This window comes from Herpailurus yagouaroundi, unplaced genomic scaffold, assembly GCF_014898765.1.
Source record: "Herpailurus yagouaroundi ecotype Mexico unplaced genomic scaffold, PumYag 332, whole genome shotgun sequence".
Taxonomy (NCBI): domain Eukaryota; kingdom Metazoa; phylum Chordata; class Mammalia; order Carnivora; family Felidae; genus Herpailurus; species Herpailurus yagouaroundi.
The window spans coordinates 9,136-36,863 of NW_024412549.1; the positions used below are offsets into that span (position 1 = coordinate 9,136).

Genomic DNA, 27,728 nt, shown 5'->3' on the forward strand with positions numbered 1-27,728 from the left:
TAAGGAGGAAACCTCACACAGGAGTCATAAGATTGGGAGCTGTGCTAGTTTCTTAGGTGGCTGTCCCATGCCCAAGAAAGACAACGTTGTATGAAGACAGGAATAAAGAGAGGGCATCAAGTTTCTGGGTCTTATTACCATTCTGGCCAGGATACTAACTTCCAGCCAAAAGGCAGGCTTTCCCCTCCCTGGAGAGTGGCTGCGGGCTAGAGGATTGTAGACTAAGCAATCAACATGGAAGTGTTCCAGTAAGACCACGCTCCTTGAAAAGCCCCTGAAAAATGAGAGTAAAGGAAGAAAAGAGAACGTACTCACCAAGTTTGAACCAACCTCACTGGTGACCTATGACAGGCAGATGCTTCCTGAGGCAACAGCCAAGGGACATCAGCAGTGTGAGGCCAGGGGAGGTAAGGCAAATGTTTTAAAGGCAATTCATATATCAAGTCTTCATTTAGCAACCATGCAGTAGCTGTTTTGTCCCCGTGAGCCAACACGCTGGCTTAGGTATCCTTGCTGTGGGATGATAGCAGATATTTTGTCCCTAATATTTTCAAAGGGTGTGTCTATATTATACATGGGTGTTTTGGGTGCCACTCATAATAGTAATTCCACCGCAGTACCAAATATCAGCAATTCAAAAGCAGTTATTTGTATGAGAGTTGGGCTCTGACAATATAGAACAAGAGGTCAAAGGCAGCACTGGGTGTGAGCCCTTGGCTTCAGTGGGTTAGGACACCAACCACCAAGGGTGAGGGGAGGGGGGGACATTTGGATCCAACTGCAAGTGTACTAAAGTCTTTGCATGTGGGAGGTCTTGTGGCAAATACAAAATGAGTCCTTCTGCTACTGAATACGCCTCAAGCCTCCTGACAGTCCCCATACCCACAGTGCCCCAACTATGGGGGTGTTGTTTGTTAGATGTTCACATGTTGATGTTTTTCCTGCTATTGGTATGGCCTTCAGGAGACACATGACCTCTCTTAGTTGTGGAAACCATTCCTTGAAGGAACTATCTGGTGACAAAGTCTTTAATGCCTTCTTTATGTTAAGCAAGTAGGGTTGCATCTAGGAATTATATCTCTAGGATAGTACTGGCTAACTATTTGTCTTATAGGTTCCTTTGAATGACAGGCAAGCATTCGAATCCGTTGAGACTAGGTCTATGTGTTCCTTGGCTGCTCAGAATGTGCCTAGCAGGGGTGGGGATATGACCTCTAGTGTTCATTCTTCCATTTGAACTGACACAATGGATTCTGGCTTCAAATATCTACTGTTTTTCACTGTTCCTCATTTTTTAAAAATGTTTATTCTTGAGAGAGACAGAGTGAGAGTGGGGGAGGGGAAGAGAGAGAAGGAGACACAGAAACTGAAGCAGGAGAGCCCGACTCAGGGCTTGATCCCACAGACCAGGACATCATGACCTGAGTCAGAGTCGGACACGTAATAGACTGAGCCACCCAGGCGCCCCCACCATTCCTCATTTTTGAGGGATGGGGCAATGATCACTCTAGCTACAGCCTGTTGACAAAGGGCATGGATCAGGATTTCTGGAATGAAACTGCCTTGCGCCAAATTGCGAATATTCCCTAGCACCAGGCTCAGTCCCCATCCTTCCTAGAGTCATTATTTTGGAACTCCCATTTATAGTGTTAGCATCTTATTCTACATTTTATAATGAGGTAAATTAGGTCAGTGCACTTGAACCATTGTCACATTTTAGGAGGTGGTCCTGCAGGTGGACTTCCCAAATTAGGCCTATGTCGTGCATGCAGACAGGTAGGAAATTAGCCAGATATTTGGGAAACCAGAAGAATTCAGGATCCAGCCCAGCTGTATAGATAAACAACAAATACTCAAAGACAATTCATCAGAATTAGAATATGACACCCATGAAAGTGTGTTACTGAAACATAATTTTTTCTCACTAAAATCACTCTCATTTCCATCAAAGATGGCAAAATTAAGACTGATTTTTGGGTGGCTCAGTTGGTTGTGTCCAACTTCAACTCAGGTCATGATTTCGTGGTCCATGAGTTCAAGCCCTGCATGGGGCTCTGTGCTGTCATTTTAGAGCCTAGAGCCTGCTTTGGATTTTGTGTGTGTCTCTCTCTCTGCCCCTTCCCCATTCACGCTCTGTCTCTCTCTATCAAAAAATGAATAAACGTTAAAAAAAGAGTGATTTTTATCTAAAACAAGTCTAGTTATAACAAACTTGGCTTTATTATTTACATAAGTACAGCAAAAATAGTGACTGGCCATATAAGCTTTAAAAATCTGCTTTGCTGAACTTTTCATAAGAAATTTCATATTTTAGAGGCTAAAAGCAAAGCCAAATTTCTTGGCATGAGGTTCAGCTGCATACCTTAGATTTGGATGAATATCTGTCTTCTTGAGAGCCCCCAAGTATCCCCAGTTCCTGAGCTTACTAGGAAGTGTGACCTTCCTTACCACCTGGTAAGGCTACTGGGACCACAGTGAACAAGGTACCAGGCTGACTCTTCCAAGGGTCTTTACTGACTCTAAAATGTCAACCTTCATTCCTTATGACTTCTGGTCATATCTGAGTTTATGCATGTCTTTCTCAAATAATGACATTACAGTCAAAGTCTTACTAATATGACCAATGTTTCCAAGGATATCCTGTTACAAGGAGAACAATGAGCTTCTGCAAATAAGTATAATTGCCATGAAATTAGGAATCCTCACTGAGAGTTTCAAACTCTGGAGAAATCAGATAGGGAGAAAAAGATAAATGTTTGTTTACAATGGAATATTTTACCACATTTTTGTAATTTTAGATTTTATAAGAAAAAAATTGTCCTTAAATTTGGAAAAGCAAACCTGATAGAGAACCAGAAATGTTAAACAAGAGTAAAAAAAATTATAATATTCCTCCTCAATTCTTTCAGTCCCATGTTACTAATTCTTATTCTATTTGGATGCAGTTTTTCCATTAGTTCTGGAAATTCTTACTCAGCTTAGTTTTATGATCTGAAGGTTATCAGAAACCTGTATTCATCAGAAGTCCTTTCCATGAGTCTCCTTGAAGATGAAAAACATTTACAAGAGCATCAGAGTAAAACAATAACTGTAAATGACAAAAGACTTAAAAATAGCCATGGTTAAAGATCTGAGGAGAGTTCGTTATAATGCAAGTGACAAGAAATCTGGTTATTTCTGTGACAAACACTTCAATAATTAGAATTACAAGTGATGACCTGATACCAGGACATATTAAAACTTCAGGAATTTCATATATTTTCCAGAACAGCTATAACAGTCACCCTGTGATATAACCCAAAAGGATTTATCATCACTTATCTAATAGTGCTTCCCACGTAATTTAACATACCAAATAAATAAGTCTAATTAGTCAAAGAGACTTCATTTAGAATTGAATTTTTGGAAATCTTGTCAAAAATATCAGAAGTTTTTTGTTTATTATTTTTTAATGCTTATTTATTTTTGAGAGAAAGAGTGAGACAGAGTGTGAGCAGGGGAGAGGCAGAGAGAGAAAGACACAAGCATCAGAAGCAGGCTGCAGGCTGTGAGCTGTCAGCACAGAGCCCAATGCAGGGCTCAAATCCACAAACCATGAGATCATGACCTGAGCTGAAGTCTGACGCTTAACCACCTGAGCCTCCCAGGCACCCCCAAAATAACAGAAGGTTTTAAAGCACATGACTAAATAGAGTCAGGGATTATGACAAAATTTAAAACTTAATTATCTATATAACCAAGGTGACAATAAGAGATTCTAAAGGCAAAAAAAAGGTTACATAGTTGTTAGCAAAATTAGCTCTTTTAATATTGAGATTTAACTTTCATAAGTAATTGAAGACCTGTTAAAGACATAACATAGAAATTGTTTTCCTAGGCAGATAAAGAAAAGCCTTTGTTTATTATTGTAATGGGACCGAGGTTCACACAGAGAGTTGTGACACTGAGGCTTTTCTTTCCAGGAAGCAACTTTGTGCCGGTACAGGCTCAGTGGGTTTGTACCCGAAAAACTAAGCTTGGAGTGCAGCGGGGTGTAGCCTTTTATACGATTTCTATTTCTTTGTCTCTCATACATGAAAACATACAGACATACGATCTGATTGGGTGGTATTATGTTACAGAGTTGTGAAGTATGTCACCTACTCACACATAGCCAGGTTGCCTTCCCTTATCTTGGGATTTTTCACCACATTCCTTAGGGAGGGGACTCCACCACACTATTTGCTATCAAAAGCAGACCAGCAATGCAAGAAAACTTTATCATCTTCACAGAGAAAGAAACCAGATTTCAATTTTGTGCTATTGTACTTTCCATATTAAAATTCATTTATTACAACCTTAGTCCTGACCACTTATAAAATTCTTTTCCAAGGATTCCTTTTCCACCACTTTCTACAAACTTTTTAAAAAAATATTCAATAGCTGTCCCAAGTTTCTCCTCTCTAAACAACCAGTCTCATTTTAGGACAAAATTACTGTCTTTTCCCTGAACAAGTGTATCTCTATCTCTCATAAGCATATATCTTATTCTCTTTGCCTCCAGAGATGTTTTCCTTGTTATTTCTGTTTTTTTTCATTATACTCATTAGAACTTTGCTTAGAAACATTACTGTTTTGTGAAAACTAAGTAGTGAGCCATTGTGAACTCTCTGTGACATCAGAATTCTCTAGATTGGCAAATCTATTAATATATTTCACAATTTCTAGAAATATGTGCTTTTTCATAGTACAATCTTCCAATAAGGCATAAAATATATTTACTAACACACCCAAATTTATCTTTCGCATCTTTGTAATAAGATAAAGTAAATAAACCTATGTTTAATAATCAATGTTATAATATTTTATCTTATTTGGAAAAGACTTAGATATCCTATGAATTTAGCCCAATTTATCATTTGACCTAGCAAAACTTTAAAGTTTTAGGTAACCAAAGATTGTGGAAGCTATTAAAGTTTTACCTACAAACCTTTTAAACTTAATCACATTGATACAATTTACTTGTTCCTGACAATTATGCTCAGATTACCCATAAAAAGAGTTAGTCATTCTCCTGAGCTATACTCTAAAAAGACAAAACAAAACAAAACAAAACAAAACAAAAAAAACATTTTGCAACTGAAAGCATATAAATTTATTTGACTTAAGTAAATCCAGGCAGAATAAATGCTTTAGTTGTAATGCTGATAACTGTAAAGCCATGTTTATTTTAATTAAACCAAGCCTTAATTTAGCTTTAACATTGAATATTTTTCTAGAGCACGTGACCTTGAGAAACATTTGGGTTTAATTTCTATCTTTCTGAGTTTTAGAATGCCTAATTCCCCTAAATGCTTGTCTTCAACCAACTAAGTAGAGCTCTTTTACCAATTAATTTTAGCAATACCATCTGGAGGTAGAACAGTATGTCATATTTATGACATACATATAAACACACAGATAGAAAGACCACATAGTTAAGATTTGTATTTCCTTGACAAGTAACCTGGAAGCTGTGGGCTAGATTTTGAGCAAGAATGCTTGTCTAGCCATTTGAATTTTTAAAAGCCCCTCCCCCCCTTTTTTCTTTCCACCTTAAAAATAGAGAATCGTCTAGATAAGAGTTCCCAGAGAGGTTGAAGGATTTTTAATTCTTTCTGGGTCGTATTTCATATTTTGCAAATTATTCACAAGGTAAGGACAGTTGCTTTCAATCTCTCAAAGAATTGGGTTGCAACATAAAAGCCATGATGGGTTGATCTATTCGTCTGACCGCTTTACCTTCAATTTTCTTCTTCCCTCCGGATACAGAGTTCTAATTTGAATTTAGGAGAGAAGTCCTTAAATTGCTATCAGCCTCTGACTATCAGCTTCCAATCTGGACAGCTTTTGACTACAGCATTATCATTGCCTTAGCATGGTGAGGAGAAGGAGGATTTTTATTTTAATGCCTCAATCACCAGCATCTCATTTAAAGGATAAGAAGAAGGGGCACCTGGATGGCGAAGTTGGTGAAGTGTCAGACTTCAGCTCAGGTCATGATCTCACAGTTCCTGAGTTCCAGCCCACGTCGGGCTCTGTGCTGTCAGTTCAGAGCCTAGAGCCCACTTAGAATTCTGTGTGTATGGGGTTCCTGGGTGGCTCAGTTGGTTGAGCGTCCGACTTCGGCTCAGGTCATAATCTCACAGCTCATGAGTTTGAGCCCTGTGTCGGGCTCTGTGCTGACAGCTCAGAGCCTGGAGCCTGTTTCAGATTCTGTGTCTCCCTCTCTCTCCGACCCTCCCCCATTCATGCTCTGCCTCTTTCTGTCTCAAAAATAAATACATAAATAGACGTTGAAAAGAATTCTGTTTGTGTGTGTCTCTCTCTGCCCCTCCCCCACTCACACTCTGCTCTCTCTCTCAAAAATAAACATTAAAAAAATTTTTTTAAAAAGGATAAGAAGAAGGTAGAATACTAGGAAGTATGATGGAGTTGATATTTTTTGGCTCAATTTTGTTACTGTTTCAGAAAGTTCCTGAATGGAGAGTATCTTGTCAGTGTTCTTTTAGAAACTTCCAAATACCAATTAAAATATGCATCTCACACAGGTTGTTTAGTTTAATGACACACAATCTCAACCTGGGTGTGCAAATAGACTAATTAGGTAGTTTAAAATATCCTCATTAGGCCTCTGAACATTCTAATACTCCTCAGTATAATCCTCTTAAAACATTTTTTCTGATTTCCTTCACTGAGGGTTTCTAGGTGCAACGTGAGGAATATTCCATCCCTTGAAACATTACCAAAGAGGTCTTTCTTTGAAAAATCCTTCATCTGAGGGGAGCCTGGGGAGCTTCAGTTGGTTGGGGTCTGACTTCAGCTCAGGTCATGATCTCACAGTTTGTGACTTCGAGCCCCATGTTGGGCTCTGTGCTGACAGCTCAGAGCCTGGAACCTGCCTCTGATTCTGTGTCTCCCTCTCTCTCTGCCCCTCCCCTGCTCATGCTCTGTCTCTCTCTGTCTCTCAAAAATAAAGAAATGTAAAAAAAAAAAAATTAAATCCTTTATTTGAGTGCTCCTTTGGTCTTTGCCATCAACAAAATAGAAAGCAGTAATTACTGGGGCAAAGGCTCAAAAGGGTCACCAAAAGCATAACCATGAGTACCCTGCCTATACCAGGTATCTTTCTCCAGCCTAGAAGGAAAGACTGCCACCCAGCTACTTATAGCCTGAAAAGCTGTTCTCCACCTGATCCTTAACCCAACGGCTTCAGTTCTCTACCTGTCCATGGAACTATTCAAACAAACCAATAGCATCCTCCTGTGGGAACCAGGAGGCACTTCATCTTCTTGGTGCTACAAAGTCTGCCTCTCACAGCCCTGATGACTCAGTCTGTTCCCAAATGCAACCCTCGTGTGGCCTTACATGAAATGCAGTGTGCTTTTCCCTCAGGCTGTGAGTATATGTAGTAAACTGCTATCAATCTCTTTCGTCCACATTGGGTGATAGGTAATCAGCTATCTCATGCTGAAGGAGGGGGACACCTCATGAAGAGATGAATAGGAGGTGTTCAGAAGACAGGCACATCAGAAAGGAAGAAATAAAACTATCTTTATGCTCATTTGATATGATAGTCCCCATAAAAATCTCATGGAGTTTTTCCTCCCCAGCACAAAAAACCCTTGTAGAACTAATGAGGGAGTTCATTAAGGTGACAGGATTCAAGAGCAATGCCACTTATAATCACTCAAAATAAGAAAAGAACAGAAACACTAATTTGGAACTCTAAGAGAACATGCACAAGACTCTAAACAGAAATGTTGATGAAAGAAATCAGAGATCTAAATAAATGAAGACTTACCATGTTCATCAGCTGAAAAACTGAACATAGTAAAGATGTCAATTAATTGATATGCCAGTTTAATGCAATTAATATCCAGATCTGAGCACAATTTTTAATAGCTGTAGACACAGTTATTCTAAAATGTATATGGGAAAGCAATGAAAATTAGGATAGATAAAACTAAATTTGATAAAGAAAAACAAAATTGAATGATCACTCCAGCCAAATTGAAGACTGTTCTGTACCTCTGGTAATCAAGACTAATGGGGGTTGTGGAAGGACAGGCACAGAGACTGATAGAACAGTAGAGAGAATCCAGAAATAGACCCACACCAACTTATTTTTAAAAATTTTTAAGTTTATTTTTTAATGTTTATTTGTTTATTTTGAGAGAGTGAGAGAGAGACAACATATGAAGGGGAGGGGCAGAGAAAGCAGAAGAGAATCCCAAGTAGGGATTCTCAAGCAGAGACCCCAGGGCTCAAACTCACGAAGATGAGATCATGGTTTGAGCAGAAATCAAGAGTCAGATGCTTACCCAACTGAACCACCCAGGCGTCCACCAACTCATTTTTGACAAGGTGCAATGCAACTCAGTGGAAGATGGGTTGTCTTTTCAAACAATGATGTTGGAACACATGGATATCCATAGGCAAAAACAAAGCAAACAAAATGGGAGAAAAAAAGGAGCGCCTGGGTGGCTCAGTCGGTTACATGTCTGAGTTTGGCTTAGGTCGCGATCTCACGATTCGTGGGTTTGAGCCCCACATCTGGCTCTGTGCTGACAGCTCAGAGCCTGGAGCCTGCTTGGGATTCTGTGTCTCCTTGTCTCTCTGCCCCTCCCCCGCTTGCACACTGTCTCTCTCTCTTTCTCTGTCACAAATATAAATAAGCATTAAGAAAAATGGGAGGGGAAAAAGAAAAGAATTAGACCAATTCTCACACTTTTTATAAAAATTCACTCAAAAGAAATTATAAAAGTCAAGTGTAAAATTAAAAAAAAAAAACGAGGAAATCTTTGGGACAAAATCTTTAGGCCTGGTGAAGAGTTCTTAGACATGACATCAATTGGGCCTTATCAAATTTAAAGACTTATTCTGAAAGATATCCTATTGAGAGACTGAAAAGGTTAGCTACAGACAAAGAGAAAACATTTGCACACCCAAAATATCACAAAGAGCATGTGTCTAGAATCTACAAAGAACTCTTAGGACTCCCCAGTACACACACACACACACACACACACACACACACACAGAGGAGACTACTCTAATTACAATATGGATGAAAGACATGAAGAGGCATTTATCAGAGAGAATATTCATATGGAAAATAAGCTCATTGAATGATGTTCAGCATCACTAGACAGGAGTGAAATGCAAATTGAGAATATGCTGAGATATCACTCTTTACCTACTGAAACAGTTAAAATATGAAATAGTGCCAATGCCAATCGATGACGAGAATGCAGAGAAACTGAAGTCTCCTGCACTGACAGGGGACGTGTACTGGTGCAGCCCCCTCTGGAGGATAGTTTGGCAGTTTCTTAAAAAATACACATACACTTACTTCCTAACCCAGGAATCACATTTCATGGCCTTTATGTCACATATGAAAACTCACATTCACACAAAACTGTTCACAAATGTTCACAGCTGCTGTATTTGCTCTAATCTCAAACTAGAAACCACCAAAAGGCCCTGCAGTAGGTGAACAGTTAAACAAACTGTGGTGCGTCCATATCATGGAATATTGTCAGCAATGAAAACGAGCAAACTGTGGAAATACCTGACAACCTGGATGGCTCTCAAGGGCATTATGCTCGCAAAAAAGGCCAGTCTTGGAAAGTCCCCTACTGAATGATTCCACCCATCTAACATCCTCAAAATGACAAGTTATAGAGACGGGGCACAGATTAGTGGTTGTCAGGTGTGGAGTGATGGGGTCTGAAGGGAAGTGGTTGTGAATATAGAGGGAAGCAAGAGGGAGATCCCTGTGGTACTGGAATAATTCTGTGCTTGCCGGTGGTGGGGGTCACACAGAAGCACACATGGGATGGAACATAGGCGTATGACTGAACATGCACATTTTACCAGTGTGGTTCCTGGTTTTCATATTATATATTTTTTAAGATATAATCCTTTTGGGAAACTAGGTAAAGAGGTACACAAGGTATTTCTATGCTGTCTTTTCAACATCCTGTGAAACTATAACTATTTCAAAATAAAAAGTTGCCAAAAGGTGGCCTTCTGGCTAAAATCGAGAACCCTCACAACATCAAGTGCTAGCCAGCCAGGGTGTGGTACAATAGGGAAGGCACCATGGTGAATGTTTACAAATCTAAACACGCTGTTACCTTCCAGTCCTGCAATCACACTCCCACGTATTTACTCAAAGAACTGAAAACATAGGTCCACACAAAAACTGATACAGGAATGATTAAAGCAGCTGTGTTCATAATGTGAAAGGTGGAAGTAACCAAGATGTCCTTCGATAGGCGAATGGATAACCTGTGCAACAGCCATAAAATGAAGCATTATTCAGCAATTTTTAAAAAGCTATTAAGCTTTGAAAAGACGTGGTGAAAACTTAAATGCATATTGCTAAGCGAATGAATTAGTCTAAGACTAAAAAAGCTCTTACTGTATGATTTCAACTCAGGACATCCTGGAAAAGGCAAAACTACAAAGATCCCTATAATATAAAGAGTGAACCCTAGGCGCCCGCCCCCACTGGCAGCTTGTCTGGGGAACCCTCCAGGAGGGGCCAGCTAGTGGTTGGAGTGGCACAGAGGCCAGCCATGTGACGGAAGCTTCCCCAAGCCAGGCTGGCTCCTCTCTCCCACCCCCCTACCTCCCCCCACTCCCATCCACTCCTGCCCCTGCACCTCCTGTCGCTGGCTGGGACTGTGACCAAGACAGAGGCACCCTCAAGTGGAAATAGGTCTGGGCCTGAAGTGCTAGGCCCAGAGCAGCATTTATTGGGGGACATCTGCTCTGAGACTCTTGAGTAGTTCAGTGTTCCGACTTCAGCCCAGCACTTTGAGCTGAATTTTCTAACAATCTTGGCCTCTAAGCCCGAAACGGAATTAGTCTCACGACAGCATTAAGGATGAAGATGAGTGGAAAGAATTTGAGCAAAAAGAGGTTGATTACAGTGGCCTCAGAGTTCAGGCAATGCCAATAAGTGAAAAGGAAGAAGATAACGAGAAAAGAGAAGATCCAGGTGATAACTGGGAAGAAGGTGGAGGTGGTGATGGTGGTGTAGAAGAATCTTCAGGTCCCTGGAGTAAAACCGCTCCAGTACAAGCACCTCCTGCTGCAATAATCATTACAGAAACCAGCGATGACCAGCGGTGTGTATACGCGGCCTGGAGCCAGGTTAACCACAACGAGGAAAACACTGCAAGGCCCACCAGAAATCTACAGTGCCACACAGTCCCTGGTCCCTGCAGTCCTCTGCCAAGCATGTAGGAAGCTGGGAAATACCGAGCCCTGGTAAGGGCTGACTGCCTCAGGGTTGCTGCCCTAGGCGCAGACTTCATGTGCATCACACCTTCTGAACGCGAAGGTTACATCTAGTTAAGTGTGGTTGTGGAGCTTGAAACCAGCTCTCCTGGATTCCTATCAGAAATCCTGCAGAAAGTCAGCCATCTGGGTTCTGATCTGCTGCAAAAGATGAAAATTTAAGTGACCTTAATGTTAACCTGTCCTGTGCCCCATCCTTAAGGCATACTCTGTAGTGGGCTGTGTTAGACTTCCTGGAATGGGAGCTCTCAAAAGAACTGTGTTCAATAATCTGTGTAAGGCTGTGATTTTATAATTTAAAGTGGGAGTTGTATTCTGAGGTAACCACAAGTTAGAGTCAACCGTACTTGGGTCTATCAAGTGGGAGAGGGGGTAGGAGGGGTGTGATCTCATTTCTTTTAGTGATTTTTTTATTTGGGTAGTGTTTTTCTGTTCCGCTAATGTGGAACAGACCCTTTTTTTTTTTTTGACTTGGAATAAGTTCTTTGACAGAGCATATTGCTTGGTTGAATAAGTAACCTGAAATATGCATTAGGATTGTGACACATCTCATGAATTTTCCAGTCCCTAGAGTGGAACAAAATAGCCTTTGATGTAAAGGGCAGTGGATGCAGGGGGGCTCTACTTCAGGTGCTGCCAAAGCCTCCTCTAATCAGGTCTACATTGTACAGTAAACTGCAGTGGAAAGAGTGTGGGTTCTGCTCAGGCCACGTGATTTGCTGACCTGTCCTTATAAATTCAGAGCAACATGAACAGAACCTTAACCTAAAACCCACTTAGGTTTTCACAGGTCTTACATGATCTTTGAAAAGATTACCAGACATGCTTGTGCCCAAATTTTTAAGGTATTGGACATTCTGCAGATGCAATGACCGTGCCAGCTTAGCTCTGTTCTCAACCTTCTGGTATGTCTATGTTCATTTGAAGAGTCCAGGGTGAGAGAGACAGGTGACATAGCCCTTCTGTTTTTAAAAATTACAGCTTAAACTATCCAGTAATTTTTAGTCCTTAAAGGGACTTCAGGAAGCTATCCAGGATTACTGAAAAGCTTTTCCATCTAATGAGATAGTTTGGTAATTTACTAGCTTTTTATCTTTGGGTCAATAGAAATATTGCAAAGTGATGCATGACCGCTCGGTGCAGAGTCTGGGTTTCTCTATAATAAATCCCTTTGCCAAATGCAAGAGTTGCAGACTTCCTACTGGCCAGAGTGAAGCAAATGAGGGAGTAAAACTGTTCTTGTGGGGGGGGGGGGGGAACCCCTATGGGAGTTCAGTCTTGATGACAGTGTCAGTGCAGGAATCAGCTCCTGGGAGTTGACAGGATCTCCTGACAGGACCTCCCCACCACACCTGAGCCATAACGGTGTGGTCGGAGGTGGCAGGCAGGATGCCTGGTCTCTGGTGTATTGGGGTGAGTAGCTGAACCAGCCAAGGAGAGGTTGGATGATTAATCAAGAAACAAGAGATTCTTGGTCAAACTGAAGACTTCATGTGGGAACCAAAATTCTTAAATAAACTCTTGGACCTTGAGCTACATATTTCCCCTGAAAAGTATACATTTTTTTTTCCAGCAAAATTTTGTTTAGGGGTTATGTTATTGAGGAATAAACTGAGATGAATGTGTGGAACTTTTATTTAGTGGCATACTATACTAGAAATCTGAAGGCCTGCGGGAGATAAAAAATTCCAACTCTTGTTATAACTTTTCGAAAGATTGTGAAATTATAAAAAATGCACATGAATCAAGTTTCAATATACTGTATGCTGGGTAGCTGAGGCAGTCCACTGTATCATCTCTTTCTTTGAATTCTCAGGCATGGTTTGGCAGTGCAAGGACTCTGTAACATTAACAAATTCAATAAGAAGTAAATATATGCAAAAAAATACAAAGAGTGAACCCTAATCTAAACTATGGACATCAGGGAATAGTAATGTATCAGTGTTGGTTCATCAATTGTAACAAATGCAACACACTAATGAAAATGTTAATAAAGGGTGAAACTATTTGTGAAGCAGGAGGAAGATGCAAATTCTGAACTTTGTACTTTCTGCCCAATTTTTCTGTAAACTTAAAACTACGCTTCAAAGGTAAAGTATGGAAGTATATGGAAGTATAGAGATGTTTTCTTTTTTATTCCACATGTGTCTAAGTTTTACTCTATTCCTATTGTACCTGTATTTATAGTAAAAAAATTGAGCTATGTAAAAGAAATACCTATGCTTATTTTCAAATTTCTGAAGATGTGGCTTTCATTATTTAAGCCATAGGTACAGAAACTTGATAGTTTTTAGTAAGTCCTATAAAGTGATAAAAGAGAAACTGAGGCATAAGATAATTTTCAAGAGTTGTTTTTTGTTTTTTGAGAATTATTGAGAATTATTTTTTATTTTTTATTTTTATTGAGAATTATTCAAATCTGGCAGTGCCAACCCCAAAATGGTGCAAGTTCTCTGACAGGAGCTTAGGGGAAAGGATTTGATAGAATAGATGCAGAAACAGAGCACAGAAATTACCTGAGTGGCTATACCTTATTCATTGGCCTGACTTGGAAAATCCCAGTTGGCTATTGGTGAATTTTGCTGGGGTATGAGTGCACTTAAAGGAACTGACTCTGGCTTAGGTTTCAGTTTGCTCATGTAAGTTACCAAGATGTTGGAGCCATCTCTGTCTAATAGCCTCCTAGTAAAATTACTCCAACAATTCCCCCATTTTGGTCATCCTTGCACACATGAGAGGTGGACTAAATTTCGTATTAGTGCCTCTCTGTCACCATCAGGGTTAAGTTGTTCTTGTTTCCCTGTGAAACTCTTAGGTTATCAGATCAGGTTCGTGGAAGGTGTTTGCACCTCACCGTTCATGCCATTTCTGCTTCTCCAAGTGCAGTGAGACCATTTGATGTACTGCTGGTGATTATAAACATGTGTTTAAGCCCCTTGAGAGAATGTAGCTTCATGATGACTATCAGGAGAATACCAAGGGACTGAAGTATGTCTCTTAGTCGGGACCCCCAGGTACCAAACCAGTTGGTATCAATGTGTTTTAGCCAAGAAGCTTGTTTTTTTTTCCCGTACTTGAGTTTCTGTAACATTAGAGGCATTGATCCAGGAGCAGCAGGAGGTATTTGCTATGGCACAGCCTCCTTCTTCAGCTAATAAGCAATCTAAAGCAATTATATTACCCAAGACCACCTTATCAGTTCAAAACTATCCTTATGGCTAAGTGGTATATTTTGGGGTGATCTATTTGGCTACCCATCAAAGTCATCTTGCTTTGGTTTTTCTGAGATTTTTATCATCGGGCTGTAGAAATTCTGAGAAAAAATAATAGAATTGATCACTTTTGCAACATTATTACCACTAAGTGTGGTACCTCATTACTCTTCTTGCAGTTTTCCTTTAATTTTTACAATAACTCAGTATGATAAAAAATTCCCACCAGTGTATTCATGAAAGGAATCAGGTAAGTTGAATTAAGTAAGGTATCAGTGAATACACAGCTAGTGAATGTATAGCAAGATAAACCCCAAGTTGACATCAATGCAACATCCCTTATTTGCCACTCTAACAAACTGTCAGGATAATTAATCTTTATGGTTTTGGGTAGGCTCTGCTAGCCATTTAGAAATAAAGATCAAGTAATAGTTTCACAGATAAATGAGCAATATCCCCCTGTGTCTTAAATATTTTTTCCTTCCATTTTAATGTCATGTTCTGCCCAAACTCCCACTTTTTACTTGCTTTTTCTACTCAGGGATACATATCCAATCCAAGACTATTCTAGGAATAAGTCAGACCATTCTCCTGGAAATGAAATAGGCATCCAAGACTATGTCAATAAAATGGGTAATGTTGATCCACAATGTTCGATCCTATTTTTTATTAAACCTGGACGGGATGTAATTGATATGTAATACTGTAAAGTATATGAATCCTCCTCTATTGTCTCCCCACTCCACTCCCATCTGCTCCTCCTCATCAGTCTCACCTATTATCTAACGCTGAACCCTAGGCTTCCACATTCATCCTACCAGAGATCCAGATATGTTATTAACTTAGGGACTCAAGAACCAAAATCAGATTCTGAAACCATTGCTAAGTAGAGATCTCCCAACAAACTCTACTCCAGGGTTTTCCTAGGGGGACTGGACCACAGCAATTGGATTGCTTATGGATGCTACAAGTGAGGCATGGTCCTAATGAACCTAGATATTCTGATTACTTACAGAACTTATCACACACATTCAACATTAACACATTTCAGGAAGAAAGAATCACATATATTTCCTAGTCCCTATGAAGAACTGGTTTAGACACCAAAACTTCATCTCAGACTCATCAAAAGTTTATTGTGCTCAAAAAATCACAATTACAGTTTGAAGAAACCCAAGCAATAAATGTAGAAATGATGTCTATATTGAACATTCAAAAGGTTCCATAATAGAGAAAGGATCTTCTAGGGTCTATTCCAGAGGCATTACATGGTGATATTAAAATGAAGATAGAAAATGGAGGAAAACATACCCAAGAAGGAGCAACAATCAGGGAATAACTAGATGTCAGAGTCTGGACAGATCAGGAAGGCATCATTATTCTTAGAATAGCTAAAGGGCTGGAAATGCTGGAGAAAAGTTGTCTTCTGTGAGGTGCACAATTGGAGTATTGCTGGGCTCATGAAGCTATTAAAGCACAAATTTCTTCATTGATCTTCTCTGTAGGAAATGCCATTGCCTGTAGCAGGACACACATAATTACTAAAGTGTTAAGATGAATACTTCAAGCTCTCTTTTCAGATTCCTTCCTTTCTCCCTTGATCCTTTCATTTGGAAAAGTCTCTTTACATTTTTTATTTGTTTGTTTGTTTGTTTGTTTGTTTGTTTTTATGGGGCGCCTGGGTGGCTCTGTCAGTTAAGCATCCAACTTCAGCTCAGAGCATGATCTCACAGTTCACCAGTTTGAGCCCTGCATCAGGCTCTGTGCTGACAGCTCAGAGCCTGGAGACTGCTTCAGATTCTGTGTCTCCCTCTCTCTCTGACCCTCTCATGCATGCTCTCTCTCTCTCTCTGTCTCTCAAAAATAAATAAAACATTAAAAAATAATAAAATATAAATATTTTTCATTTTAGAGAGAGAGAGAGCATGAGTGGAGAAGAAGGGTAGAGGGAGAGAGAAAAAGAGAGAGAGAGAGAGAGAGAGAGAGAGAGAGAGAGAGAGAATCCCAAGCAGGCTCCACACTCAGCCTGTAGTCTGCTGTGGGGCTCAATCCCATGACCCTAAGATCATGACCTGAGCTGAAATCAAGAATTGGACACTCACCTGCTGAGCCACTCAGGCAACCCTGATTTGGAAAAGTGTCTTACTATTCATCTAACCCAAGTAATAGTAAATACAGTCTAGTAAATATAACCTTTCCGACATGAACTGCATCCCCTACTCTCCAAGTAAGCATGAATGAGCAGACCACGGCTTACGTTCTCTTGGAAGTTTCCACACCACTTTTCAGATTACAGAAATAAAAACAGGCAATGGCCTTCAAGGGATTTTCATTTCATCCAGTGAATTTATCTTAACCCCACAAGAGCCAACCTCTGGAAATGTTTCTGAACTGATGTACCGCTTCAGAAAATATAAACCAGAAGTGCCCAAATCCTTCCTATATCATTTGGTTTAGAAGTATTATGTGCATCAATGGTCTTAGGTAGTAAAGATAACTTCCAAGATTGAATTTGTGGTCTAGGTGTACATGTATGCGAAAGAATATGGGATCTTAAAACCTTGGGATACCAGATGATGCCAAAGTCTGATTCTGTCCAGCAAAGATAAATCAAGAGCCATGACTTTCCTGTCATTTTCTGTTAAAGATATCACACATCCTTTTCTCCATTCTGTTTCCTACCCTTGGAAAACTCCATATATGTCTTCCACTGACCACATGACACCCACCTGTGGATGCCTCACAGAGGCCCTCTGCGTTCACCAGCATTGACCTTGCGCATGCCCTTGATGATGAAGATGGTTCCAACAATGATGCCCACCAGACCCACGACCAGGCCCAGGGCACACACCACATTCTCTGTTGTCTCTGGGAGGGGGGTTGGTGCATCAAACTCTGGGGAAAACAAAACAGAGTACGGTACAGAAGTAATGACAGTCATATGGAGTAGCACCTAGAACCAAATGTAGGGTGTTTAGTCAAATGAATAGTTACTAAACAATTAAATAAGAGGAAGACAGAATGGTGGATGAAAGGAATGCAAATTAACAAGTGGGGGGAGCTGAATAATGGGATAAGACAAGGAATAGGATGTGCAGCAATTGTTATGGATGTGTTAGTGTACTCTGGGTCCCTAAGCACCAGACACATGCATCACGGGAGGAAACCATAGAATGAAGGAAACTGAAAATAGTCCATACCCCAGTGCTTGAGAAGAGGCTCATCCAAACCCCAGTGCTCCACCTTGCAGTCATAGACATCCTCTGTCGAGGGTAGGAAAGGGAGATAGTGGAACTTGCGGAAAAGGTGGTCTTCCCGAGGCAGGAAGACGGTCTCTGACACTCCTGTGGTGACAGGCTTTCCATTTCGAAGCCACGTGACATTGATCACTGGTGGGGAGAACTTGTCGATGAAACAGATGAGGATGTTGGGCTCTCCCAGTTCCACAGGGCTGTTTGAGAGCACCGTCACCTCGGGAGGTTCTGGGGATGCATGACAGAAATTAGGCCTCCCTGCTTAGGCTATACCCTCTCCCTCCCACTGAAGCTTTTGAAAAAGCAATTGGAAATGTGTCCCGAGAATCTATGCCACAGTCTCAGATACCTATCTCTGATACTCTCCCCCGTGAATTGGAACCAATGTTATGGTATAAGATACATTGGGATACTTTAAGTAACGGGTATAATTTTATTCCTGTCTCTCCTGGCATAGATTTGGGGCAATGACTCACAGTATGAGTCACTGTGGGTGGTGAGGATAAGATGTGAGCACCTCAGGAAAGGAATAAACTCATACATTGTTCTTGGGCCTTTGGCATGAGAGGTAGGGGCTTGCTGATGGCGACTCTAGGCCCCTGGGAGGGAAAGTCAATCACAATAATGTAGCACAAGCCAAAGCATCTGTTTCAACGTTAGGATTCCAATGTCTAGCGGTGTAGAAGTTACCATTGATGTTTGGGGTGTTGTTGGAGCGCTTTATCAAGATGTCCAGGTTAGCTTTGTCCACAGCTATATTGGCCAAGGCACCCTGGGCCTCAAAGCTGGCAAAATGTCCAAATTCTTCAAGCCGCCACACTGTCTCCTTCTTTTCCATATCCACGTGGAAAATCTCATCACCATCAAAGTCAAACATAAACTCGCCTGATGAGTCAGGCTTCAGATAGAACTCAGCCTGGATGATCACATGCTCCTCTGAAAAGGCAGGAAAGGTGTTAGGGTGGGAGAAGAAAGGTGGAAGAGAGAAAAAAGAATCCAGGATGTGAGACAAACATGTTGGCAGGGGCAGTGGAACAATATGGAGTGGAGCTATATGGAGTGAAGGAGTGATGGAGGGCAGGGAGGAGTCTGAAGATGAGGGTCAGGTGGAAGACATCCATGTTGAACACAGCTGGAGGGCAGAAATAAAGGGGCAAGGTTAGAGAGGGTGGATTGAAGGAAATGAGGGCTGAAAATCCGAGTCTTGTGAAGCTGTTGTTTGGCTCCATGTTACTAGCTGAGAAATGACTCCCTATTTGGAAATACAGCAGCAGCTCCTGAAAGAGAATTGTTCACTCATTGCATTTTCCTGGCAATTAAATACACTTAGACAAGAATTCTAGGGCATCTCTCAGAACATTGTAATATAAGAAGAGGGGAAAACTGTTTAAAAGGCTGGGTTCTGAACTGTGGAATCAAATTAAATCTTTAATTCTTATTCAGCTACTTAGTAACCTTGAATTGATTAGTTTATCTACTCATATGTTATTTTCCTACTATACTTTCCTGTGGTTTTGCTTCTACCTTGGCTTTGTCTTTGGAATTAAATGAGGCAAGCAAAGTAAGTAATTTCTTAGTACATCATCAGGCTTGTAACAAGCATTTTAGGGTTAAAGTTGCTTTGTATTTAAGGAACAGAGACACCTCTAGCTTCCCCTTCCATCCCAAGGGAAGAGACTCTATCTTACAAGGTATGTATCTCTATATGTGGCTCTTTCTAGGCAATAGAAACTTAAAATTTCTATCATGGGTCTTGGAGTTGGATTATTACATTACTTATTTCCAGTGTACCTGCCACCCTCTGAGGGATCAGTCTGAGTGAAGGATACTTTTTCATAATACATTTTCACAGAAGTAAACATTTCGTGTGGAGATGACAGAGAATAATAGCAGAATCTCCATATTCTTACTCATTGTTCTACTCTTTTGTGAAAATCACTAAATGATAGTGACCATAGATCATTGTAAAATCTACTGAAGGGGTGAAGGGGATATCCCTCTCCCAAGAGGAAGTAAGTTAAATGCATTTTGTATCAGCATACATACCTGCCCTTACCCTCCCTTGGATAGATTAATTGCTTTTGGTGACTTCCCTTTCTGGTGATCTTCAGTACAATGTGCTTAAAATATGCTGACAGGATTCAATTGCCAAAACATAACTACCATGTATTTGGCTAAGAACCAATGGTAAGAACTTCTCAAATTTTTTTCCTCATTTAATCATACAAAATTATGTGAGATTTTAAAATTTGCTTATTTTCCAGAAAAAGAAATTAAAACCCAGACGTTAGCTTACATTAATGCCTCTCAGAAAATATTTTCACTTCAAGTCTGGCTGATCTCAAAGTCAATGGTATTAATCAATACTCAGCTTTTGTTCCTCTCAACTAAATGTGACTGACTTCAATTTATGATAAGATATTCAAACTATAATTTTTATACTTTCAGATTTAGACCACATGAAGACTGCCACACTTTCCCTTCAGCCCAAAGATTGTCTTGCAAATAGTTACAGTTTATCTCTCGAATGTTCTTAGAGCTTATACCAAAGTTTTGTTTCTCTTAGCACTTACCTTTGATAGCCAATGATTCCTGAGGACCCATCAGTAAAGCCATGATGAAAAATCCTAGCACTGGGACTCTACTTACAGCCATTTTCTTCTTTGGCGATTTTATAGGGGTCAGTAGAGCTTAAGAGTGGGGTAGAACTGACAAGAAAAAAGGAAAAGAGAATGTAAGGTATGATAGAGTCTGACTGATTAAAATTCAAATAAATTGAGCTGAAGCCAATCAGAAAAACTTTTGAGATGACACATCTGTTGCTAAGGAAAGAGCTCTTGTAAAGGGTCAGGAAAGGAAACACTTCGTTCATTAGATACAGAAATAAAGTTTTAATCAATTAATCAAAACAAACAAAAAGAGCAAAAACTCAAGTTTTTGAGAATGTTGTACATTCAGCCATAGACTGTTTCATCCCAATATAAGTTCTAGAAACAGATGTACCTGAAGCACTGAGAATAAAATCTGTGGAAACACCCTGTGTGACAATTAGTGACAGATTATGCCTCTGTGCTGTGATAGCTGGGGAGTTATTTAAGGGACAACAAATCATCTATAGAGAAGGTAAATTGTCATGCTATGGAGAATACTTGATTCTTGACAGTACTAGGTGACAGAGCTTCACTTAAAAAGCTTCTTATTGCTTCAGGATTCTTCTCCAGTTTCCTAGACTCCCAGATGGACAACTCAGCCCAAAAGCTGGGAATCCCTGGCACTGTACTATATTTACAGAACATCAGTGGGGAACTCTGGTGTCCTCTAGCTGGAGAGGGATGGAAGAGATGTCATAGGTAATGGTTACTGGAAGCAGTGGACTGTAAGGGGGGGGGGGTACCTTTTCCTAATCCCCACCATACTAAATATGACCTGAGACTGGAGTGGACCGCTGGGGATACACCTCATTTGAGGAATCAAGGTGATGCATAGGGTGGAGTAAATTGGGCAAAGCTTATTTTACTGGGGGCAATAGAGATAATAACCTGCAGGAGGGCTTTACCATAACTTTCCTCATGTCATAACATTATGAAAGTTCTCCTCATGTCATAAATTATTGCAGTTCTGATTCTAAGAATTTATTTTGATGCTCACCATTAAGAAACCTGAAAGTTAACACACTCTGGCCCTCATGTTTCTGGACATACAGTGCCGTAGGAAGGAAAACTAAGCCATACATAGAAAGGGCTAGAATCTGAATACTTTCAATAAAGAGAGAACTCTCAGTGAGGCAGACCACCAGATGGTGAGTTCACTGTTATTATCAGTCATGACACATATACTCTGGGCAGATTGTCTATACTGTTGTGCTAATGTCTTATCCACTGCCGGATAAGATATCCACCCACTGCTGCCTTCACAAATCATGAGAGAAAAAACTCTACACATTACTGATTATCTGATCATATACAAGGGCTTTGAACATCCTCTACCACTGACTTCTAGATCACTTAGAAGAGACCCACAGCAGTTTTGCCCTGAAATTGTTAAGAAATACACTTCCTGGAGGCAAAGGAATGGTCCAGATGAGAGTTCTACAGTATCAGTCTCTGCTGAGAGTCTGGTCCTATGATTTAGGCTTGTCATCTCCTCCTCAGAGGTCAAAACAAATATAATTTCTCTATGACTGCCCTTTGCTGGCTGTCATACTCTTTGGTTTTTATAAGTTGCTCAATGAATATATGGTAAACTCAAAGACAATTTACAGAAAAATATCTTAAATGTCATAACAGCACTTTCAAACTAAGGTGTTGCTCAGCAACTTATGATATTGCTTAGTTCTAGAATGCTGATTGGTTCTCCTCATGAGATTACCAAATTGGGAGACGTTAGAAAATACTTTCATTTCCCTTTCCCTGTGACAAGAGAGATGTTCCTATCCAGACACTACTCATGGTCTCCTGTTTTCTTCCTATACTCTAGCTTCCTTAGTCTGAGGGGATTTCTGAGGGCACCTGAGTGAGTTCTTTTCGGTGACATCAAATGGTGAGGAGCCACTGTACTAGTCAGAGTTCAGTCTGTAAATAGAAGTCCCTATAGACACTTTAAACAGAATCGTTTGTTACAATTCTCCTGTATTACAAGGACTTATACCTTTAAAGTGTTAGGAAGACTGGAGGAGCAAAAGTCAGTGTGTACCCCTAAATCCAGGAGGTCAGGAAACTGTCTCCTCTAGAGCCCCAAGGAAAGGACTGTCTTGGAAACACAAGGCTGTTGCCAAGACTCCTGTGTGTGAAACTCTTATGTCTACCACATGAGATAGCTTCAACCTACCTGCCACTTCCCAAATCTCATAATACTAACTTTTACTGGCAGCATGTAGACCACGTTCAGATCTTGGACAAAAAGAGCCTGAGAAATGTAATACTCTTACTTCTATTACTTGTGATACAGACAAGACATAGAAGCTAATGGAAATTTTTCCTTAAATTACTAAATGCAAATATGTACACCTTATCTCTGGTTCCTTCACAGTACCAAACCTAGAACCAGAGGAGTATTTGCGGGTAATAGGTAAGTAAGGCCTAGAAATGAGATAAGTTTCACATGGAACCCAAGGCCACAAGTGTGTGTATGTGTATGTGTATGTGTATGTGTATGTGTATGTGTTGGGGCAGGGGAGGTTGGTAATTTAGGACCCACATCTCAGAATATTTCCCTGCCATCCAACCAGTTTCCATTGTTATGATTTGAACATCTATAGTCAGGTTGTTTTATAGTACCCAAGTTCTGTTCTAAAAGGCACAAGCTGAACTCGATAACTGAGAAATTCTAAAGGAATAGATTCACCACAGAAGACTAAGCGTGTTTGCCTTCAACAGCTGTCCCCACATGACCAATTAATGGTTTGACTCCTTACTCAGAACCTCCTCCTGATTTTAGACATTCTGGCACCTTGTTTTCAGAAGTCATTTCCAACTCCACATGCCATCTTTCCCACTCCATATCCAGCACAAATCCCAGAAATGTAGGATATTCCAATGCAAAGTTGTTTCCATCTTCTGAAAATGTGCCTGCCCTCACCTGTGAATCCTCCTTTCACTTCTTCTTCCAGGAATAGAAAGTGATTTTACTCCACAGTCCAGGTAAGAAAGTCAAGAAATGGCATTCTTAAATATTATTCTCTATTGCATGAGATCTAAAGTGTGGAATTTATTTAATTCCGAATGATCTTATAGAATACAGGTGTGTTTGCATACATATACCTATATTGTGTGTGTTTGGGGGAAAGAGAGCTGGAAAAGTCTTCATTTTTAATTGGTCACATTAATATATATTTTTGCTTAACAATTACCTGTTGAAGATGTTTTGTTTAAGGAATTTGGTCAGCAATTAGGGCCAGAAGTTGGCTGTAGGTCAGCCACTGCGAGGTGACAGACCCAGCATCATTTACTTTGCAAGGTTCAGAGGTTTCTATGAATATATTTGTCAGGTTGGATGTGGCCAATTTGATTGTAAGGCAGGGTTGTGTTGGACAATAGGGAGGGGTATATGGGTAAGATGTGGAGAGGAGTGCAGGTGGTAAATTCAAGCCTGGAGGAGGTGTCGGTAGTGGTGGTGGAAACAAAATGAGGAACAGAATATGTTGTGGAGGTGTTAGGTGGAAAGCAAAGCTGTAATCCAGTACATTTAGCAGTGAAAACAGCATGGAGAGGTCCCTGATCACGGAGTTGAGCAGGTCAAACTGGGGGTATTGTGAGGAAGTACTTATGTAACTAGGATGGTTTAGAATACATTGTTTGGCTTCATTGACATAAAGATGAAATGCTGTTTAGTCCTTCCAGGCAGATGGCAGGGGACTTATGGTTTACAACCATTTTGCTAAAGGTTAGCTTTCTGAGGCAAGTGCTTAGCTCTTTCAGAAAAAAAAAAGTACTCTCTTGGGTCCTCATTGTCAATCATTTGGAGGCATGTTTGCAAATAAGCCTCCAGGTTGACAGTTAATATAATCATTTCCCTCCTTGTGTGGGAAAAAATGAGAGAAAAAAATTCCAATGTCCCACAAGTTTGGGGCACATTGTCTTCCTTGTTGTTCTCTTGGGTTGTGGTGTGGCCATCTGAGGTAAAATCATCTCCAACAGTAAGCTCTCAGGAAAGGGTGATGTTGTCTGTGGAGTTGGTGTGCTTGGGAGTGGTGGAGGCCAACCTGGCGGAGGGTGGCCTTTCCATGAAGAGATCAATGAAGGGTATAAGTGTCAGGCTGGTGCTGAATTCTGAGTATATGTGCTAGAGGCCTGGCCCAGGATGGAACCACAGGTATGGGCTCTACTGTTACATGAGCAGTCTCAGTGAGCTCCATTGGATCAGCAGGGGTGTACCTTGCAAAGGAGAATGCAGTGTCCATGACCTCATTTTGTGGGGACTCCATTAATAATATATATTCTCGAGGGGCACTTGGTTGGCTCAGTCAGTTAAGTGTTCAACTTCAGCTCAGGTCATTATCTCACAGTTTGTGGGTTTGAGCCCTGAATTGGGCTCTGGGATGACAGCTTAGAGCCTGGAGCCTGCTTCAGATTCTGTGTCTCCCTCTCTCTCAGCTCCTCCCCAGCTCTCTCTCTCTTTCTCTCTCTCTCTCAAAAATAAATAAACATTAAAGAAATTTAAAAATCCTCAACAAAATACTATCCAACTGGATCCAACAATACATTAAAATAATTATTCACCAAGACCAAGTGAGATTTATACCTGGGATGTAGGGCTGGTTCAATACCCACAAAACAATCAATGTGATACATCACGTTAATAAAAGAAAGAACAATAACCACATGATCCTCTCAATAGATGCAGAGAAAGCATTTGACAAAATACAGCATCCTTTCTTCATAAAAGTCCTCAAGAATGTAGGGATAGAAGGATCATACCTCAAGATCATATACGGAAGACCCACCACTAATATCATTCTCAATGGGGAAAAAATGAGAGCTTTCCCCCTAAGGTCAGGAACACGACAGGAATGTCCACTCTCACCACTGTTATTCAACATAGTACTGGAAGTCCTAGCTTCAGCAATCAGACAATACAAAGGAATAAAAGACATCCAAATTGACAAGGAGAAAGTCAAACTTTCACTCTTTGCAGATGCCATGATACTCTATATGGAACATCCAAAAGACTGCACCACAAAACTACTAGAACTGATCCATGAATAAAGCGAATGTGCAGGATATAAAATCAATGCACAGAAATCAGTTGCATTCCTATACAACAATAATGAAACAACAGAAAGAGAAATCAAGGAATCAATCCCATTTACAATTGCACCAAAAGCCATAAAATACCTAGGAATAACCCTAACCAAAAAGGTTAAAAAATATATATACACCAAAAACTATAGAAAGCTTATGAAAAAAAAATTGAAGATGACACATGCACACACACACACACACACACACACACACACACACAAATAGAAAATATTCCATGTTCATGGATTGGAAGAACAAACATTGTTAAAATGTTGATACTACCAAAGCAATCTACATATTCAATGCAATCCTTATCAAAATAACACCAACATTCTTCACAGAGCTAGAACAAATAATCCTAAAATTTGTATGGAACCAGAAAAGACCCCTAATAGCCAAAGCTATATTGAAAAAGAAAACTGAACCTGGAGGCATCACACTCCCAGACTTCAAGATGTATTACAAAGCTGTAATCATCAATACAGCATGGTACTGGCACAGAAACAGACATTCAGATCAATGAAACAGAATACAGAACCCAGAAATTGACCTACAAACATATGGCCAACTAATCTTTGAAAAAAGCATGAAAGAATATCCAATGGAATAAGGACAGTCTCTTCAGCAAATGGTGCTGGAAAAACTGGACAGCGACATGCAGAAAAATGAACCTGGACCATTTTCTTACACCATACACAAAAATATACTCAAAATGGATGAACGACATAAACATAAGATAGGAAGCCATAAAAATCCTAGAGGAGAAAGCAGGCAAAAACCTCTTTGACCTCAGCCACAGCAAATTCTTACTCAATACGTCTCTGGAGGCAAGGGAAACAAAGGCAAAAATGAACTATTGGGACCTTATCAAAATAAAAAGCTTCTGCACAGTGACAGAAACAGTCAGCAAAACTAAAAGGCAACCAATGGAATGGCAGGAAATATTTGCAAATGACATATCAGATAAAGCATTAGTATCCAAAATCTATAAAGAACTTATCAAACTCAACACCCTAAAAACAAATAATCCAGTGAAGAAATGGTCAAAAGACATGAATAGATACTTTGCCAAATAAGACATCCAGATAGCTAGCAAACATATGAAAAAATGCTCAACATCACTCATCATCAGGGAAATACAAATTAAAACCGCAATGAGATACCACCTAACACCAGCCAGAATGGCTAACATTGACAACTCAGGCAACAACAGATGTGGGCAATGATGCAGAGAAAGAGGCTCTCTTTTGCACTGCTGGTGGGAATGCAAATGGGTGCAGGCACTCTGGAAAACAGTGTGGAGGTTCCAAAAAAAATTAAAAATAGAACTACCCTATGACCCAGCAATTGCGCCATGAAGTATTTATCCAAGGGATCCAGGTGTGCTGTTTCAGAGGGGCACATGCCCCCCAATGTTCATAGCAGCGCTGGCGACAATAGCCAAAGTATGGAAAGAGCCCAAATTCCCACCAACAGATGAATGGATAAAGAAGATGTAGTATATATACACAATGGAAAACTACTCAGCAATCAAAAAGAATGAAATCTTGTCATTTGCAACTACGTGGATGGAACTGGAAGATATTATGCTAAGTGAAATTAGTCAGAGAAAAACAAATATCATATGACTTCACTCATATGAGGAATTTAAGATACAAAACAGAAAAACATAAGGGGAGGGAAGCAAAAATAATATAAAAACAAGGAGGGGGACAAAACACAAGAAACTATTAAACAGAGAACAAACAGGGTTCCTGGAGGGGTTGTGGGTGGGGGGGATGGGCTAAATGGGTAAGGGGCATTAAAGAAGACACTTGTTGGGATGAGCACTGGGTGTTATACACAGGAGATTCTGAACACATTGATAAGCTAATTATAGGGACATTTATGGATGCCAGCTTTACAATCCAGGCCTCATCCATTAAACTTATAGTAAAAATATTAGAATACAAATTGACCAGCCAGATGGGTCTGATTTGGTCATGCTGGGAGAGCCTTTATGCTTGGGATATAATTTGAGAGTGGTATAAGGACAAACTGATTCATTTGGGCATCACTTCCATTGGTACCATTTAATGCAGAAGAAAGTGAACTCTTGGTCAGACTCAATGGCCAGAATCCATGACACACAGGCTGAAATCCTTCCAACCAGGCAGGCAAGTGCTTGATGCTCAGCCATCCTGTAGTGCAGT

General features: G+C 40.3%; 1 protein-coding gene and 1 long non-coding RNA gene across 2 annotated transcripts; one reads left to right on the forward strand and one right to left on the reverse strand.

Annotated features, from left to right (window-relative positions):
- The first annotated feature begins 736 nt into the window (after positions 1-736).
- Positions 737-26,994, forward strand: LOC121021859 (uncharacterized). Its single transcript, XR_005786722.1, has 3 exons — positions 737-748; positions 10,908-11,053; positions 26,983-26,994. It is a non-coding gene; the product is annotated as an uncharacterized LOC121021859 (long non-coding RNA).
- LOC121021858 (HLA class II histocompatibility antigen, DR alpha chain) lies at positions 15,654-20,525 on the reverse strand. Its single transcript, XM_040462540.1, has 5 exons — positions 20,371-20,525; positions 18,488-18,733; positions 17,744-18,025; positions 17,273-17,438; positions 15,654-16,061 (listed from the first exon to the last, which is right to left on the reverse strand). The coding sequence occupies exons 1-4, from the start codon at positions 20,450-20,452 to the stop codon at positions 17,284-17,286; spliced, it is 765 nt and encodes a 254-aa protein (XP_040318474.1). The 5' UTR covers positions 20,453-20,525; the 3' UTR covers positions 15,654-16,061; positions 17,273-17,283.
- Positions 26,995-27,728: the final 734 nt, after the last annotated feature.

Excerpts from the sequence above, each read along its gene's own strand:
- LOC121021858 (XM_040462540.1), bottom strand. The coding sequence starts at position 20,452 with ATGGCTGTAAGTAGAGTCCCAGTGCTAGGATTTTTCATCATGGCTTTA. Across the intron at positions 18,026-18,487 it reads CAACACCCCAAACATCAATG|AACCTCCCGAGGTGACGGTG; the intron begins GTAACTTCTACA and ends ATGCATCCCCAG. Across the intron at positions 17,439-17,743 it reads GCCTCTTCTCAAGCACTGGG|AGTTTGATGCACCAACCCCC; the intron begins GTATGGACTATT and ends TGTTTTCCCCAG.